Consider the following 18,619-nt stretch of genomic DNA (forward strand, 5'->3'; position numbering starts at 1 on the left):
TTTTCTGGAAGGATAATGGCTCTCTCATAGCCTATTATGCTCAGGTACAGAGCTTCATTCCCACCTTAAAAGTTTAAACTCAAAAAAGTGTTGGCTGTCACTAGGTGGTGCTGTCATCTTAGTCCTGGCCTTCATACCAATCAGGGTTCCACCGGAGAAGCAGAACTAGTAAGTGATAAATATTGAGATTTATTGCAAGGGATTCACTTAGGCAATTATGGGGGGTGGCAAGGCAAGTTCTAAATCTGCAGGGCAGGCCATTAGGAAGGGCAAGGCTGGAACTCTTGGGCATGAGCTTAAGCTGCTCTTCATAGGTGGAATGTCTTCTCCAGGGAAGGCTTGGTTCTGCTGTTGGTGTCTCACCTGATTGAATCAGACCCACTCAGCTCATCTAGGGCAATTTCCCTTATTTACAGTCAAATGATTATGGACTTTAATGACATCTACCAAACACCTTCATAGCAACATGTAGATTAGAGTTTGATTGAAAAACAGGGTGCTTAGAACCTGACCAAGTGGACACATCAAAAATCCATCACAACTTTCATTTAGATCAGCAGTTCTTAACCTGTGGGTTGCGACCCCTTTGGGGATCGAATGACCCTTCCACAGGGGTCGCCTAAGACCATCGGAAAACATAATGTTTTTGTGATTAATCACTATGCTTTATGTTCAATTTGTAACAATGAAAATACATCCTGCATATCAGATATTTACATTACGATTCATAACAGTAGCAAAATTTACAGTTATGAAGTAGCAACGAAAATAACTTTATGGTTGGGGGTCACCACAACATGAGGAACTGTATTAAAGGGTCGCGGCATTAGGAAGGTTGAGAACCACTGATTTAGATTGATGTGCCCTTTAACAAACTCCATTATCAAGATACGGTTGGGAGATAATGGTGAGAATGGGTATGCAGATGGCAGAACATGTTTTGGTTGATCCAGATGAGTTTGGACCAAATATAAGTAGTTTCTTTTGGAGAGGGAATCATAAGCAATCTAGGGCAGGAATACTGAGGTTGAAGATCACTTGACATAGATGATCAGTGACCTCCTTGTCAAACCTGACTTGCTGGTATCCCGACACCTCTGCAGAGACAAAGGCAGTTCGGAGGTCATCGGGAAATAAGACAGGATGAGTGGCTGAGGAGGGGGAGTCAACAAAGGAGGTGTTAGTGTCCAGAGAGAGCCATCAACAGTCAGTGGCTCCCTATCATGCCATCCTCAGAGGACAGAGGGTCAGAGGGGCTGAGTTTCTTCCACCATCATCAAAACCAGGATTGAAGAAAGGCCGTAGGGGCCCAGTGAAGGCACATTGTGAGAAGGTGTAGATGAGTGAGCCGTGGTCAGTGATGTTGTAGAAGGAGACAGTACGGGCCTCATAGTCCAGGAAGATCCCAATTTGGCATGGAGGCACCGAGAGGTGGAGTGGAGTCTGCGGGCAGGTGCCAGCCTCATATTTTTCTTTCTTCCACAGCCAAATTGTCCAGAAGCCATTCATGGGGCTGAGTATAAAATGCCCCTTCCTCTGCACAGAGTCTCTACAAACACCCAGGTCCCAGGACTCCTTTCCCGTCACATCTACCTCCCAGTAACGTTTTCCAGAGTTGAAGCACTGGGCACCCAGGACCATAGGATAAGTATCAAATCTCTCCTCTTTTTCAGGCACCTTCTGCTGGGTGTCTCCAAGCCTCACTTGTCTCTTGTCCTCTGAAATGATAAGCCACGGATTGGCTGTGTGTGGATCCAGAGTGATGTGTACTGCAGAGAGAGGACCACAGTTAGGCCGGGAGAGTGTGTGTGGGGAGTAACTAACCCTGTCTCTGTGGTCAGGGGGATGATGGGGTGAGCCTGAACATCACTGTGTGAGGAAATGACCCCCCAGCCAAGCCAGCTCCAGCCCTTGTCCGGACTATTGAGGGAACCACTTTCCCTAGCTCTGTTCCTGCCCCACCTGCTTTGACCCGACATCTCTCCCCGACCCTGGACCTAGTCACACTCTCGTCATCCCGCTGCTGTTCATAGGCCGGTTCTGCACTCCTGGAGCTTGCTCACCTCCACACATCCTCAGCATGCTCTTCAGCCCTGGCACAAGGCACACAGTCCTCAGGTCTGGGGAGGTGATGTCCAGCTCTCCCAGTTTCCAGGATTCACTCCTGGGGAAAACAGAGTTAGACACCTCATCTTCAACTCCTCCCCCACCCTCCCCGAGCCCCAATGCGATAACCTCTCTTGTAGATGATTGATAACTTAATTAAACACAAATTTATAAACACCTGTTATATTAGAATCCCTGGGGGTGAGAGACCAAAGGAGGCAGGATTTACACCCTATCCAGGCCCCCCCATCACATGGGCCTCTGGAGCACGAGCACAGTCCGTATCTCCTCTCCAAGCCCGAGGTCACCACACAAGCACTTCCGGCTTCATTTTACAGGCAGGGATCTACACGAAATCATTTTCTAAGGAACGTCAAGGAGCCTCATCCATGCCGTGGGTCCTACTCATGGCTCTTTCTGGGAGGTGTGCGGCTAGTTAGTTTTTAAAAGAAGTCCCATCAGCCTGTCGACCCACAACCTCCCAGAATTTCCCTGTTTGTCAGGGCTTCACTTTGTGAAGATGTCACAGTCCAATTACTTGGGACAACTCACCAACTGAGATGCCCAAGAATTAGCCCTGGGAGACCAGAAAATATTTCATGGAGGATTGTATCTCTGAGAATAGGAAGGTGCATGGGGAAGACTGCAGTGCATGTTTCTCTAACTCAATAATCATTAATGCAGGTGAATACACCTCCTGCCACCCCTTCCTCCAACAAAGAAAACCTCTCCTTACCTTTCCAGGACACTTTTCACGTCCTGAGGAGAAAAGAGACAGAGAGTAAGTTCCAGAATCACTGGTTGAACGACTGAGACGTCAGTCCCGTGGGTGATGCGATGCCACCCTGAGGTCCTTAGGACACTGCTCTGTCCAGTTCCTCTGGGCCATGGCCCGAAAGACATCTCTGACCAGCTTGGAACAGAGGGATGTGTGGATGCTCGTGGGTAACCAGAAACCCACATATAACCATATGTAACCTATAGCCAAGAAGACGATCAAACAAGTTAGACTAGATTCTTGGGGAGAGGAAGTGGGTGGCGAGGGTGGAAAGAAGCAAATAGCTCCACCTGGTGGAAGCCCAGAGACAGTCACAGGGAAAGAATAGCCAAGTCAGGATGCACAGAAACTGCTCTGTCTCATTTGTGGGCTTGAGTTGTTTGGAGAGAAAAGGCTGGTTAAAGCTCTGTCCTGTGCTGTCGTTAATGGTGCTCCCTCACGTATGTGAAATCAAATCACCTGAGAATATTCTGTTGCTGAGGTTGGGAGCCTGTATCTGGTCCTGGCAGGCTCCTCAGTGCTCCAAAAGTGCATTAGAAGGTTGGCAAACAAATCACTGGTGGATATGAGATAATTTTAAATAGCATATACAATGATGACTTAAAAAAAAGTTACGTACTTCTTTTAATCTTAGCTCTTTCTCATACTACTCGGGTGAACTGGGTCAAGTTACTTAGCTTTTGTCTCTCACTAACTCTCTTAACATCTCTGTGCCTTAGTGTTCCCCTCTAGAAAATGGAACAATAGAACCACCTCCTCACAATGTCAGGAGGGATTCAATGCCTGGCATGTAATATGTGCTATTTAAGAATACGCAGTTATTCTTATGAAATAGAGAAAATATCAGCAACAACATCAACATGATTTCTTGCCTATTATTAGTTAGGACAAATTTCCTTTTAAACTAAATTTATTCTGGCAAAAGTGTGAGACAATTTAAAGAAAAATAACATGTTAAGATCACTTAGGTAGTTCACAGAAGTAGCAGAAAGTATAAAGGAGACACAATTATGACCCAAGTTTGGGGAATTCTTGTTTCTTAGTCCATCTCCTTTCCCTTATTTTTCACAAATGGATAAATTAGGTCCAGGAAAGGAAAAAATGACTTAACCTAGAGTGGTAGAGAGGACTGGTGACAGGGCTGGGGCTGGGCTACTGTCTCTTAATTTTCAGTTCAATATTTTTAGTTTTTAGGAAAACTTTCCCATGGCCAGATATTCATCAAAAAGCCTTGGTGGATTCTCATTTAATTCTCACAAAAATTCTTTGAGAAATGTAATACAATATCCATTTAACATATGAGAAACCTGATTAAGGACCTTTCTCAAGGTCATGAACCTGGCGCATGTTAGAGCAGGCAGTTATCAGAGACGTTCATTTAAAAAAATTGCTGCATGGATTACTCCCTCCTAAGTCTGTATCTTTCCATGCCTTGAATGCAAACCACTCGTGGGTCTGAATTCCAGTTTGTTTTATTAAAAAAAAAAAAATTCCAGGGACCAGGTTTCTGATTGCTCTGACGGTAGCCCCAGGGAGCTCTGGCTTTTGTTCGGTTCCTCCTTGAGAGCACAGTGGGAGCCTCTCCCGTCTCACCTGCAGCAGCTCCAGCTCCGAGCCCCGGCTTCTCCTCTCCAGCTCGGAGACCAGCTCCTGCAAGGCCTGGCAGCGCCGGGCCAGCTTGGCCTCCGTCTCCCCCAGGATTCTCAGCTGTTCCCTCTCTTCCTTCTCTAGCTTCTGCAGTTGCCTCTGTTTCTCTTCAGCCAGGAAATTTTTCTGCTGCTCAAACTCTGTGTGGATCCTCAATTTGTGTGTCTCAACCTTCTCCTTTGGTGTCATTGGAAAGAGAGAGGTGGGTTTTTTAAAAATCAAAACCTCCCAAGCTTGGAGAATTGAGGTGTCCATACCCACTTCTACTGCCTGTCGACTCACCACTCTGGCTCTGTCCGGGAAGAAACACACACACACACACACACACACACACACACACACACAGCAGTTGCCTTAGAACAGTGATGGTGAACCTATGACACGCGTGTCAGAGGTGACACGAGAACTCATTTTTTTGGTTGATTTTTCTTTGTTAAATGGCATTTAAATATATAAAATAAATATCAAAAATATACATCTTTGTTTTACTATGGTTGCAAATATCAAAAAATTTCTATATGTGACACGGCACCAGAGTTAAGTTAGGGTTTTTCAAAATGCTGACACGCCAAGCTCAAAAGGTTTGCCATCACTGCCCTAGAATAACAGCTGCATCAGCCCACGGAATCAGAGACTCTCCTCAACTTCTTTTAAAACCCAACCAGCACTCAAATGTGTCCTTTTATCTTCACATCTCAGTGTTACTGAGGAGTAACACCTGTCCCCACTCAAACCTCACAAATACAGGTCCACAACACCAATTCTTAAGTCCTGGGGCAAGAAAGTCTTTGTGCTGTACTTCGCTCGCCCTCTTGTATTAGTGACTAGAGCAGTGGTTCTCAACCTTCCTAACGCCGCGACCCTTTAATACAGTTCCTCATGTTGTAGTGACCCCCAATTTCAATGTTACAAATTGAACATACTTAAAGCATAGTGATTAATCACAAAAACAATATGTAATTATACATGTGTTTTCCAATGGTCTTAGGAGACCCCTATGAAAGGGTCGTTCAACTTCCAAAGGGGTCGTGACCCACAGGTTGAGAACCGCTGGACTAGAGGGTTAGCAATGACACAAGATGACCCCTTCTGCCACCACAGCTTGATTCACCCTCCCTACTTCCTAAATCTTCCTCTTTTGGTATCTATTGGCCACGAGTTCCTTCCACTCCACTCCTGACCCGCCTCACCTCCGTATCACCAGTGCAGAATAAGCTTTAGTTCCTCATTTTACTTTGGACCAGTGATCTGGACACAGTCAGGCAATCACCTGGTCAGACTGGTTTTCCTACCTCAGGCCTTGGTGGTTCCAAGTCTGTTCCTCACAGCCCCTGTCATTTCCTGACAGGCGTATCCGTCTCTCTCCTGGGATAGCTCTGTCCCAGATGCTAAGGCATTGGTGTGGTCAACCCCTAAGACTGGGCAGGAACTTTAGGGTATGGCTTTTTCCTCAGCATCTCTTAAGACTCTCAATTTTTGTGTCTGATTGGGAGCTCTCTTTGAGCTCCATGCTGTTTATTTCCCTCTACCAGGAAGCCTAGAGGACTGCTGGTTCTTGAAGAGTGACATACGCTGACCTTATCACTGTTCAGACAGGCAGTGATATGGTTAGGGTCTTCTTGAGGCTAGGACCCTGGACCCTGTCTAGGCTTTTGATCTAAGATGCCTTTGGGGAATGTGACTCTTGCCTTCCAGGCTGCTCTCTTCGTTACAACATCCATTTCCAACTTCTCAGCCAATTCTTGCTCTTTTCTCAGTTTCTTTAATGCCACCTGGAGCTTCTCCTGCAGAGAAAGATATCAGGGTAATGTCCAACCAGACCAAGAAGGAGGTGGGGGATCATATGGGTTCTCAGAAAAGCCTGAGGGCAGAAAAGGAGGGAGGACTAGAGTCCTATTGGGGTTCAAATTTTTGTGACATTTTTTGGAAAAAGCCTCATGTTTCTTAAGAAAGCGCCACACTGTTCGGGTGGCAGGGGTGGGGGCAGTACTCATTCCTGATTAACCAGGAAACCACAAGGAAACAAGATCTTTGCAGCATTTTCCCAGAGCATCTTCCCTGCTCCTGGGAATAAGAAGGTTCTGATGAGCCTTAAATTAGACAAAAAGGTGGGGAACGCTCTCCCTTTCTCCAGTCCCCCACCTCTACAGGGGACTCTCTCCCATCCCATCTCCTTTCTATCTGTTCATGCCTCCGTGCCAAGACCTCACCTGGTACTCCTGGGCAGCCTCCTCAAGCGGGACCACAGGATGGTCACGGTGTTTCCGAGACTGGGAACACACCAGGCAAAGAGCCTTCTCATCTCTCTCACAGAACAGGAGAAGTCTCTCTCCATGCACCCCACATTGCTCCTTCTGTGTGCCCTCCTTAGCATTTTGGCTGATTTCCCTTAGGTTGTCCACCATATTGGCTAGCTGGAGATTGGGCCGGAAATTCTTGAGCAGGAATTGCTTCCTGCACACAGGACAGGCGCCGCCCCCAGCTTTGGCGACCTGAGAGATGCATTCATGGCAGAAGCTGTGGCCACATTCAATGCTCACAGGCTCCACTGTGGGATCCAGGCAGATGGGGCATGTGACCTCCTCCCACATCATGGCCAAGGGCTTTGCTGAGGCCATGGCGTAGATATTCCTAGTAAGCAGCACGGTGGAGATCTTGAGGCGACCTAGTAGGGGGAGGAGAAAAGTTAGGGAGAAGACGAGAAAGGGTGTGTGAGGAAAACAAAACAACTCAAAGAAAGATATGAGGGAGAGTGAACTGGAGGGGTTAAAACAAGACAAGAACATTAACCTGAATAGCAAGACCTTTTCCTCCATAGTCTGGATGATTCAGTCAGACAGAAGGGGGTAACTGAGTCCCAACCCTCAACCTAGGTATGTGCCCTGCCCAGAATTGAACCCACAACCTTTGGTGTACGGGAGGACACTCCAACCAACTGAGCTACACTGGGCGGGGCTATTCTTATATATTCTTTTAAATATATATGTGTATCTGTGTGTGTGTGTGTATATATAAAATCAGCATACCCTGGGCTCTTCTCTCAGCTACTCTGAACTTGGCAGCTGTTTTCATCTCCTCCATCCTAACCCTGGCCCTCTCTCTTCCAGAGGAGTACTTTTTATAAAAAAAATATATTTTATTGATTTTTTACAGAGAGGAAGGGAGAGAGATAGAGAGTTAGAAACATCGATGAGAGAGAAACATCGATCAGCCGCCTCCTGCACATCTCCTACTGGGGATGTGCCCGCAACCCAGGTACATGCCCTTGACCGGAATCGAACCTGGGACCTCTCAGTCCGCAGGCCGACGCTCTATCCACTGAGCCAAACCGGTTTCGGCAAGGAGTACTTTTTTTGAGAGAGAGAGCGAGCCCAATGTCTGGGGATCGGGTGCCATCCATAGGCGCCCGTTCGGGGGATCGAACCCACAACCTTTTGGGCCACCAACCTTTCAGTGCACGGGACTATGCTCCAACCAGCGAGCCACACGGGCCAGGGCTAGAGGCGGGGATGAGAGACGCAGGATCGCAGACCTCCCCCACACTGGACTCCTCGGGACCACCCTCCAGCTGGGTTTCCGGCTTCCGTTCTGTTTTTCTCCCCCGCCCCCACCCCCAGCTTTAGCTGGCCCTTGTCCCAGCTCAGGTGCCGGCAGCAGGGCAGCCCGAGCTCCTTCCACGTTACTTGGAAGTCACGTTCACAGCCCAGCCTCCTCCCAGGAAGACCTGCTGCGGAGAGGGGGAGACTGACCCCCAAGGCTCTAGGGTGGGAACTGGAAGAAAGGGGATCTTCAGACCTGGGCAGGGGTACCTAGGGCCAGCCTGTTCACTCACCTTTTCCGGGCACTCAGGGGGCGGCAGCCGGCTTTCTGTTCCACTTTCGATTTTCTGTAAGAGACAAGTCTAAGGGAGGCGGGCCAGGGGAGAGAGGGGGAGGAGCGAGAGGAGGAGAGGAAACCCAAGGGGCGGGCGAGGCGGGAGAAGGGCGAGCCGCGGTGGAGTTGATAGCCGCTGGGCTCGGAAGCTGCATACGCCTGGGCTGGCGCTGCTTGGAGGCTGGGTCAGAGTGAAAGCTCGCTGCCTTTGCTTCCTGCTTTGTGCCCCTTCCCGTGTCCTCACTATCCAATACAGTAGAACATCTATCAGCGTTTCTCAACCTGTGGGTCGCTTAAGACCATCCTGCATATCAGATATTTACATTACGATTCATAACAGTAGCAACATTACAGTTATGAAGTAGCAATGAAAATAATTTTATGATTGGGTCACAACATGAGGAACGGTATTTAAAGGGCCAGAAGGTTGAGAATCACTAACTAGATGGAGGAGCCTTCAGCCCACCCCGACGTGCTGTGCCCACGTGCTGTGCCCTCTTAAGGAGGCTTGGTGGGAGAGAAGAGCGCCCGGAGTGCGCCCTCACTTGCCACCATCTGCTTCCTACTTTCAGAAACAATTCCTTTTCCCAGCACTTGTTATTCTTTTAACATCAGGGCATAAGAGATTTATTGTGCAGGACCTCAAGGCGTGTATCACACCAGGGCAGTGGTTCTCAACCTTCCTAATGCCACGACCCTTTAATACAGTTCCTCAGGTTGTGGTGACCCCCAATTTCATCGTTACAAATTGAACGTACTTAAAGCATAGTGATTAATCACAGAAACAATATGTAATTATATATGTGTTTTCCAATGGTCTTAGGCAACCCCTGTGAAAGGGTCGTTCGACCCCCAAAGGGGTCGCGACCCACAGGTTGAGAACCGCTGCACCAGGGAGCGTTTAGAAGGGAATTGACAGTGATTGAGCACCAACTGTGTTCTTGTCACTGAGCTAGGGATTTTCTTAGATTATTTCGTTATTATTATTATTTTAAAGATTGTGCTAAATACCCATAACATAAAATTTACCACGTTAACTATTTTTAGGTGTGTAATCCAGTGGCATTAAATACATTCACATTGCTGTGCAACCATCCCCACCATCCATCTACAGAACTTTTTTCATCTTGCCAAACCAAAACTCTGTCTCCATTAAACAATGATTGCCCATTCCTCCCTCTCCCCAGCCCCTGCAACCACCATTCTAAACAGATGTGACGTGGTACCCTGCATTGAATCCCAGATTAAGAAACAGGCACTAATGGAAAAACTGATGAAATACAAAGGAAACCTGGACTGTAGTTACTAGTAATGGACCATCAGTAATTCCTTAGTTTTGACAGATGTACCATGTTTATATTAACATTAAGGAAGCTGGCTGGAGAATAGACAGAAACTTTTTATGCTATCTTTGAAACTGTTCTGTGAATCTAAATTTATTTCCAAATAAAAAGTTTAGTTAAAAATCCCCAAACTCTGACTATGAGTGGGAAGCATGACATGTGGATGGACAATGTAGAGGAGTTCAGACTACTGAAGCCTGTTCTCAGTCCCTATTTGAAAGGAAAGGGAGTACGTATGGAGAATCTATGATGTTTCAAGTCCTTTTCTGAGTGCTCTCACATTATATTATAATTCTAACAATGTTCCCATGAAATAACCATTATTCTCAGTTCACAAGTGAAGCATAAAAGGCCCAAGGGGTTAAAGTAATTTGCTTATTATCACAGTTGGTAAGTGACAGATCTAGAAATATATCTCAGCTTTTTCATTACATCATGCTTGATGAATGATTTCCAAGGGTTAACACTAGCAGAGAAAGGGAGAGACAGTACTTCATCATCATAGGTTTATTTTACACCACCGTCATCCCCTAGGTGTAGGCATAAGGTTAGAGAACTTGTCTCCTCTCTGACATGCTCCCCATGTTTAAAGCACTCAGGCATACCTCTTTGGCTATGTTGCCTGATTTCTCTTTGGCAGAATTTGGAAAAATCTTAGGCTTATTCTCTTGAGAAATTGAAATGCCTCACTGTCTCTTGCTCCAGAAGGACTGAGTGTGTCCCAGTCCCTAACCATCCTCTTGGTCTCCACCTGCCTCTGTTTGTCACCAGGCAACTCATGGGGCTGACCTTTTGGGAAGAGCAGGTGCTCAGGACAGGAAACCTTAGTATTCTTCTGGCGCCCTCTATGAAAAATCATCAGGATGTTACCACCTGATGCTTCCTTCCAAGTCCCAGAGCTGCCTGGCCCAGGACTCAGGGGGTTCAGTAAATTCAACTCTGAAAATCTCTTGGCTTTGCACCGGGATCCCAGCAGACCTGTTATTTCCCTAACTCTTGTCAGGAGGATTATAACATTCTGGTCTTTATTGACACAGCAAGAAATGCATTTCACAAACGGACAGATAGATGAGAGGAGACACAAGCTCTGCAGCTATGGTGAGTGCTGGGCCTGGAGTATCAAAGCTGGGCTTGCGATGGGGAGACTGCACACCGAGGCCTTGCACCACCAACCTACATCAGCGTTCCTCCTTCTGGGCAGCACTGAACGCTTCTTCACATGACCCCACTCATCCCTAGAACATAAAAGCTTCAAACAGCTAGAAAGCAGCTGGAGGTGAAATGGATCTGAGTTGTTTCTGGGGAGGTGGAGACCCTCCAGACAGTTTTTGACTGCCCAGATGCAGATGTCTGACCTAGACAGGATTATGCTAAGCTTATTTCTAAGCAGAGCAGCATTAGAGCTAAGTTTTCAACAACCTTCATCCCCTAGGTATAGGCATAAAGTTAGAGAAATTCTCTCCTTTCTGACATACTCCCCATGTTTAGAGCAATCATGCATTCCTCTTTGGCTATGTTGCCTAATATCTCATTGGCAGAATTTTTTTGTTTTGTTTGTTTTTTGTTTTGTTAATTTTCACCCTAGGATATTTTTTCCATTGAGTGTTAGGGAGAGTGGAAGAAAGAGAGAAACATATTGATTAATGGCCTTCTGCAGGAACCCGACCAGGGCTGGGCCAAGCAGGAGCCTAAAACCAAGGTACGTGCCCTTGACCAGTATTGAACCCGGGACCCTTTGGTCCATAGGCTGGTGCTCTATCCACTGAGCCAAACCGGCTAGTGCTGGCAGAATTTGGAAAGAGCTGATGTTTAACAGCATCACGAGCTTGGGGAAACCTTAGGTCCCCAGCTCTTGACAATCTTTGCTAGGCTAAGGCTGCTGTGCCAGTGCCTACTTCTCTGTAATTTCTCTTAGCCCCAGGCATGGGGCTTCTTCAGTCTCAAGACTCCGTTGGCAAGTCCAGAGACTTACAGCCTAATATCCTCTTGAGTACCAGAGACTAATGTCTGGTTGCCATGGAAATCCTCTTGTGGGAGAAGGGTCTCCAACCTTCTCTAAGCTAGGTATTACTCTTAGATGGCTCTTAGTTTGGCCATGAACCACTTGGGGACAGACTTCTCTGATCAGAGAAAGACACAGCCTTTGCACTATTCATGGTCTTCTGGGACCTGGATGAATAGATGGTAGAGAGGCAGAGAGTGTGGTTTAATTTTCCCCACACCCTTAGAAGGGTCTGCTCTGCATTGATTCTCTGTCTCTTTCTTCCTCCCTCTCTATTTCTTCCTCTCATTGTTTTTCTTTGCAGGTGTAGGTTTATCACATTTCTCCTTTGGTCTCTAGGAGATTTTATTTTTTGTTAGGGGGAAGATTTTCTTAAGCCATGAGTCTATATTAAACTCATGCACTATGAAAAGTAGGGATGGCCAATAAGCACATGGATCCTGATAATCTTAGAACTTTTCAATGGGAAAGTTCAAGGATTGATGCATATAAGAGGTGAGGGAGGAGGTAGGGGTGGTCAATGAGAGTGCATAAATCTGTAATTGTAGTTCATCTTCTTTGGGGATAAAAATTTTAAGCATGAATGATATTAGTAATCATCACAGCTAGCAGAAAGAAGCAACATGACACAGTGCTGAAGAATGTGGGCTCTGGAGTTAGACTGCTTAGATTTGAACGCTGGCTCATCTACTTTCTTACTTCACGATCTTAGGCAAGTTATACAACTACTTGGTACTTTAGTTTTTCCATATGCAAAATGTTAGACTGCTTAGATTTGAACGCTGGCTCATCTACTTTCTTACTTCACGATCTTAGGCAAGTTATACAACTACTTGGTACTTTAGTTTTTCCATATGCAAAATGGAAATGATAATTATACCCACCTCATAAAGTAGTAAATACTAAAACAACCCATAATAGTTAACATTCATTAATTGCTTATTCTGTGCCAGGCACTATTCTAATGCTTTGCATGTATTCTCATTTAATCTTTATAATGATCTCAAGAGACAAGTATTATCATTAAAGATTTTAGAGATGAGAGTGCTGAGGAATGGACAGACACATGGGCTTTGGAGTCAAATGAACTGTACTTGATGCTGGCCCCTTATGTTTACTCTTAATGTGGCCATCGACAGATTCCCACACCTCTCAGGCTCTATTTCCTCATCTAAAGAAAGGAGATGATGCCACTCACAGACTTGGGAAGGAGGGAGATTTCATGAGATAATGGATGTGAAACCCTAGGGTATCTCTGCTTATCATCACATTTTCATAAATGCCTACTGTGTGCTAAACAGTTTGTAGTCTTTCCCATGTTCACACCATTCTGTGAGGTCAGTATTATTGTCCTTTTATTATTATTTTTAAACATGGCAAAAACACAACACTTTGCTGAACTTCTTCTTACCCCTGCAGCATTAGAACAGGGGGAGGAGGATGCCTTTTCCCTTTTATCAGACACTGCAGCATTCTTGGGTCTTGGGTAAAGATGAGTTGTGGAAGGTAACTTGGCCATTGCATCTGGAGGACAAGTTACAACCTGTGTGGAATTTTTGGAAAAACTGGGAGTGATGGAGGTGGAGGCCTGGCTGGAGGATGAAGGGACTGGTCCTGGGAACTACTTCTTTCAGCAGGTGACCTCACTCTGGTCTCAAAACACTGCATCTACTTTAGAGGGACATGGGGCTGGAGAAAGGGGAGAAAAAAAACTGGCCTTCAAATGTTCTTGATGGCAAAGGATCTAATAGCCACGAAGGTCCAGAATCGCCTTTTCTTATACTAGTATGAAGCAATTAAGCCAATAGCGTTTGTTTTTAGGCCAGGTGGGATTTAAATCCTAGCTCTAATCACCTAGCTTCATTACGTTGGGAAAGTTATTTGGCCTCCCTGAGCCTCAATTTTCTCATCAGAAAATGGGAAAATATCCCACAGGGTTAGCAGATTGAGTAAGCAATAGGTAGAGAGCATTTATAAAAAACAAATACCTTAATTTCTGGAGAAAATAAACTTAAAACCCCGAAGAAACATCAGAAAGCAAAGGACATGACAAAATGTTTGTTTGTTTGTTTGTTTGCTTTTAAGTACAGAAAGTCGGCTTTAACTCCAGCACAGTGACGTGGGGATCTCCAGGAGCCATGGAGACAGGGACTGTCCAAGTTGCCAACTGCTGGAGAAGGCACTTGTTCAGGAGGGATTGTGGCCTGTGGTTGTCATTTCTCTCTGCTGTCATTTCACAGAAGCTTTGTACAAAACTCTGTGATGCTATGTGGAATGACAACCAGTGCTTTTTTGTGTGGACTAAGTTGTATCCAGAGAAAAAGCCTTTCCATTTGGGCTCTGGCCTGACAGTTTGGGAGAAGTTTCATAAGCTGTCTGCTGGCACATGGCCTTGAGAATCAGTGCTGAACTGAGATCAGGATCACTCACTTACCAGATGTTTGGTTTGTACCAAGTTATTCAACCTGGGACTCAGTTCCTTATTGTGAAGAGAGTAGGTAACATCCCTACGCAGAGGCTACCACAAGGTCAATAAATGATAAAAGCTATCCATATCATCAATAATCATTATCAGACACCAATCGGTGAAATTGTACACACTCATAATGGAACAAACAAGCGCACGACTTTAGGGTATTCCTGGCTTATGTGAGTTTTCTTTGCTCTCTGTCATTTCCTAGTACTGTGCTTGACACATAACAGAAAGTCAGTTTAGTAAGATAGTGCTGGTAAAAATAATAAAATCATATATTCATTTCTTCAACAAACAGACGTAAATTTGAAGGAAGGCAGATAAAAAAGAGTATATCCTACATGATTGAAATAGGCAAAATTAATCTGTGGTATTAGAAGTCCAGATGATGGTTAACCCTGAGAGGAGGGGGTAACTGGAAGGGGTCACAGGAGTTCCCTGGGGCTGACAATATTTTGTTTCTTAATCTGAGTGCTTGTTGCTTTGAGGTAATTCATTCATCAAGCTTTACAGTTATAATATGCAGGCATTTCTGCATGTATTTTGTATTTCAACAAAAGAGATATTTTAAGAATTATCAAATATGGTAAATTTGATGAGTAGAAAAATGTCTTCTGAATAGTGTTTATAATGCTTAGGAGAGAGGTAACTGAGTAGGTTAGCAATGTAGGATGGATAAGGTCCTTCCCCTTATGGGCCTGGTTTAATGATCTCACTCAGACTTGATCCTGCAGCCTCAGGGACCCGTGAGAGTTATTTAACAAAGATATTATAGGAGACATCTTCCTACAACAAACCTGATCACTGCGTTTCCTCCCTATGCACATGTTCATTTAAATGTCCACACTTTCCTTTTCTCAAGTAGTCTGATCATGATTCAAATGGAAATTTGGATGATAAATTTAGAACAATAAAGAGTGACCAAAATGACAAAAGTAGGACAGTTTAAGAGGCTGTTATACTATCTAGGGACATGATGGTGACTTTGGCTACATTAGTTAACTGGGATGTGAAAGGAGGGGATATTTCAAATATAGATATGGGGAATATGTTACAGAGTGAAAAGAGATACTAAGTGTGTGTGTGTGTGTGTGTGTGTGTGTGTGTGTGTGTGTGTGTTTCCCCTGGAAATTTCATGGATAACAGGAAAGGAAACAAAACCTGGGAGGTATTGGAAGGTGAACTTTGGGGAGAAAATAGGGGAATTACAGTTTGTGGTTCTGTAAGACATTTAATTTACAGTGCAAATCAATGTGAAGATACTTAGAAGACAAATGGAGATGCAGTCCTGTCGATGAAGAGAGAACTTGTGGAGACTGCAGCCTAACTCTGCTATGGAAACAGATGAGCTTGCAGTACACATTCTCGGTTCCTTGCTTAACATTAACCCTCGGGGTACTGGAGCTCATGCTTCCCTGCTCCACTCTTAAGGTGGTGTCCTCGAGACCTGCCAGCCTCACCGTTCTGCCCACACTGAGGAGAACTTCAAAGTACTTGGGAATGTCACAGAGTACTTGGGGCTGTCACAACAGCTTTTATGGTAAAAGGGATGAAAAAGAAATGTGTAAGAGGAAGGTGCCTTCAAATTAAATGTGTCCACAGAACTGTCTCAGAGGCAGAGTCAGCAGAAAATATGCAAGCTTTAAGCAGCCGATGACGTGGATGTGGGATTGAGGAAGAGAGAGTTTAACAAAAATGAGTGCATTTGAGTTTACCAGACTTAGCTTTGAAGAACTCTTGATTACTTTTCCTAATCCAACCCATCTTCACAGGAGAGAAATGTGTCACCATTGACATTCAAAGAGCCTGTTAGGTGCCCCAAAGCATTTCCAGAAAAGAAATACAGAAAATGTTGGTTGCATAATGGCACCAGAAGAAAAACCAACCAGTCTCCACAGAAGATGGTTTTAAAAATACACCATTTGTTTGAGTATCCTTTCTGAAATATTTGTTAACATGTATATCAAACTGTGGAAAACCTGTCTCTAAGAATATTATTCTCCTTTTTTATTTTTAAAAAATATTTTTATTGATTTCAGAGGAAGGGAGAGGGAGAGAGAGATAGAAACATCAATCATGAGAGAGAATCATTGATTGGCTGCTTCCTGCATACTCCACACTGGGGACTGAGCCCACAATCTGGGCATGTGCCCTGACTGAGAATTGAACTGTGACCTCCTGGTTCACAGGTTGACACTCAACCACCGAGCCACTAATTATTTCATCTGAGAAGACACTTTGAAGAGATAGGCTTTTGGGTATTGCTTAAGTGAATAAAAGAGGTTGTTTAGGCAAAAGAGAAGATAGGTATTGAGTAGCTGAACTAATAAGTATAGATCAACTCATAAAATTGACTCAATACTACTTATTCAAAGATAATATTAAACTAGCCAGCAAATGGAAGGGAATGGAGCTCCTAAGAGGAATGAGGTTTCTTTCATGGACTAAGAAAGGGTTATGGAGCAGCTCTTCTTTTGCAGCCCACACTTAGGGACTTTATAAGTGATGATCAAATGAATGACTGCCTCTTACTTGTAGGGTGCACAATCCCTTCCTGGAATCATGATGTTCTCCTGCAACACCAGCACTTATGGTCATTCTACCTTCCTCCTCACTGGCTTTCCAGGCCTGGAAGCTTCTCATCATTGGGTTTCTATCCCCATCAACCTTATCTGTGTGGTTTCCATCCTGGGCAACAGTATCATCCTCTTCCTGATCCGCACAGACCCAGCCTTACAACAACCCATGTACATCTTCTTGTCCATGTTGGCAGCCTCAGATCTGGGCCTCTGTGCCTCCACCTTCCCAACTATGGTGCGGCTCTTCTGGCTGGGTGCTCGTGAGCTGCCCTTTGATCTCTGTGCTGCACAGATGTTCTTCATCCATGCCTTCACCTATGTGGAATCTGGTGTCCTGCTGGCCATGGCCTTTGATCGTATTGTTGCCATCCGAGACCCTCTGCACTATGCCACAATTCTTACCCACTCAGCCATGGCCAAAGTGGGGGCTGCCATCCTGGTGAGGGCTGTTGTGCTCAACCTCCCAGGACCCATGCTCCTGCGGCATCTGCTCTTTCCCCGGATCAGTGTACTCTCTCACTGCTACTGCCTGCACTGTGATCTTGTAGGACTGGCCTGCTCAGACACCCAGATCAACAGCTTGGTTGGCCTGGTCTCGATACTCCTCTCACTGGGCCTTGACTCCTGCCTCATTGTCCTCTCCTACACGCTGATCCTAAGGACCGTGCTAGGTCTTGCATCACCTGGGGAACGTCTCAAGGCACTCAACACGTGTGTCTCACACCTCTGCATTGTTCTCATCTTTTATTTGCCCAAATTGGGGCTATCTGTGTTGCACCGAGTAGAGAAGCATGGCTACCCTGCTCTGGCAGTGCTCATGGCTAACCTGCACTTCTTGGTCCCACCCTTCATGAACCCCATCGTTTACTGCATCAAGTCTAAGCAGATCCGCCAGGGCCTCCTAAAGCGCTTCCAGGAAAAAAGGGTTGATGTCTCCTAGAACAGCAAAAGGACCCAGGTCAACCCAGGCCTTGGGGTGGAGGAGCATTAGTTGTGAAGATTTAAATTTTAGGGGTTTTTAATGAATCAGCTCCAACTGCTGAGGCCTTTGTGTGGCACGATCAGTTTCTATAATTATAGTTTTTGGGGACTGAGACCATTGGAAAGTACATCAAAGTATCATTTTGATAATCTTCTCATTGCTCTATCTGATTAGAGCTGAACTATTTCAGACTCCTATATACTGTAACTTCTCCTTGCCAGGGGGACTTAACCGCACTAACTGTGAGGATGCATGTGCATATCTTTTTGTGCAGGTACCTCTCTCCTTTTCCACCTGGATTACCACCCCCGCCCCACGAACATTTAATTTTTAAGCCTAAGGAAGAACTGTATTTCTATTATGTATAAATAGACTATATTTACCTTAACACTGGCCTTCTTCTTCCAAATTTAATATAAACCATCTCACATATCAAGAAGTAGAAAAGGGGAGTGGGTGGTGGGAAACTCATAGGACAACATGGTAGATGCAGAATTTATCTAGCACTTATTTGCAGTTTAGGGAGTGGTAGTTTTCTCCTGGTTCTCTTCATATGTGCCTCTATTTATTTTTCTGTTTTTCAATTACCATTTACATTGAATATTACTTTGTATTAGCTTCAGATGTAAAGGATAGTGGTTAGGCAATCATATACTGTACAAGTATTCCCTTTGATATTTCCAGTACCCACCTGGCACCATATATAGTTATTATAATATTATTGACTATAATCCTTAGGCTGTACTTTACATCCCTGATATTTTGTAACTACTAATCTGTACTTATCAGTCCCTTCACTTTTTTCATCCAGTCTTCCAACTTGCCTCCCTGTGTCT

The 18,619-nt window shown here is 45.0% G+C and overlaps 2 protein-coding genes across 5 annotated transcripts; one reads left to right on the plus strand and one right to left on the minus strand.

Moving 5' to 3' along the window:
• Nucleotides 1-977: 977 nt before the first annotated feature.
• On the minus strand, nucleotides 978-8,463 carry TRIM21 (tripartite motif containing 21). 4 transcript variants are annotated; one of them, XM_059708679.1, is made up of 7 exons: nucleotides 7,979-8,084; nucleotides 6,742-7,196; nucleotides 6,214-6,315; nucleotides 4,478-4,702; nucleotides 2,843-2,865; nucleotides 2,064-2,164; nucleotides 978-1,769 (listed from the first exon to the last, which is right to left on the minus strand). In XM_059708679.1, the coding sequence occupies exons 2-7, from the start codon at nucleotides 7,147-7,149 to the stop codon at nucleotides 1,222-1,224; spliced, it is 1,407 nt and encodes a 468-aa protein (XP_059564662.1). In that variant the 5' UTR covers nucleotides 7,150-7,196; nucleotides 7,979-8,084; the 3' UTR covers nucleotides 978-1,221. The 4 variants fall into 4 exon arrangements, with proteins under 4 accessions (XP_059564662.1, XP_059564661.1, XP_059564664.1 ...); XM_059708678.1 differs by having other exon boundaries at nucleotides 4,478-4,708; nucleotides 6,220-6,315; nucleotides 7,979-8,081; XM_059708681.1 differs by lacking the exons at nucleotides 2,843-2,865; nucleotides 7,979-8,084 and adding an exon at nucleotides 8,364-8,463 and having other exon boundaries at nucleotides 2,064-2,187; nucleotides 4,478-4,708; nucleotides 6,220-6,315.
• Nucleotides 8,464-16,787: 8,324 nt separating this feature from the next.
• On the plus strand, nucleotides 16,788-17,741 carry LOC132242087 (olfactory receptor 51G2-like). Its single transcript, XM_059711002.1, has one exon. The coding sequence runs from the start codon at nucleotides 16,788-16,790 to the stop codon at nucleotides 17,739-17,741; it is 954 nt and encodes a 317-aa protein (XP_059566985.1).
• Nucleotides 17,742-18,619: the final 878 nt, after the last annotated feature.

The sequence above is a fragment of the Myotis daubentonii genome, chromosome 9 (genome assembly GCF_963259705.1).
Source record: "Myotis daubentonii chromosome 9, mMyoDau2.1, whole genome shotgun sequence".
In the NCBI taxonomy this organism is placed as follows: Eukaryota; Metazoa; Chordata; class Mammalia; order Chiroptera; family Vespertilionidae; genus Myotis; species Myotis daubentonii.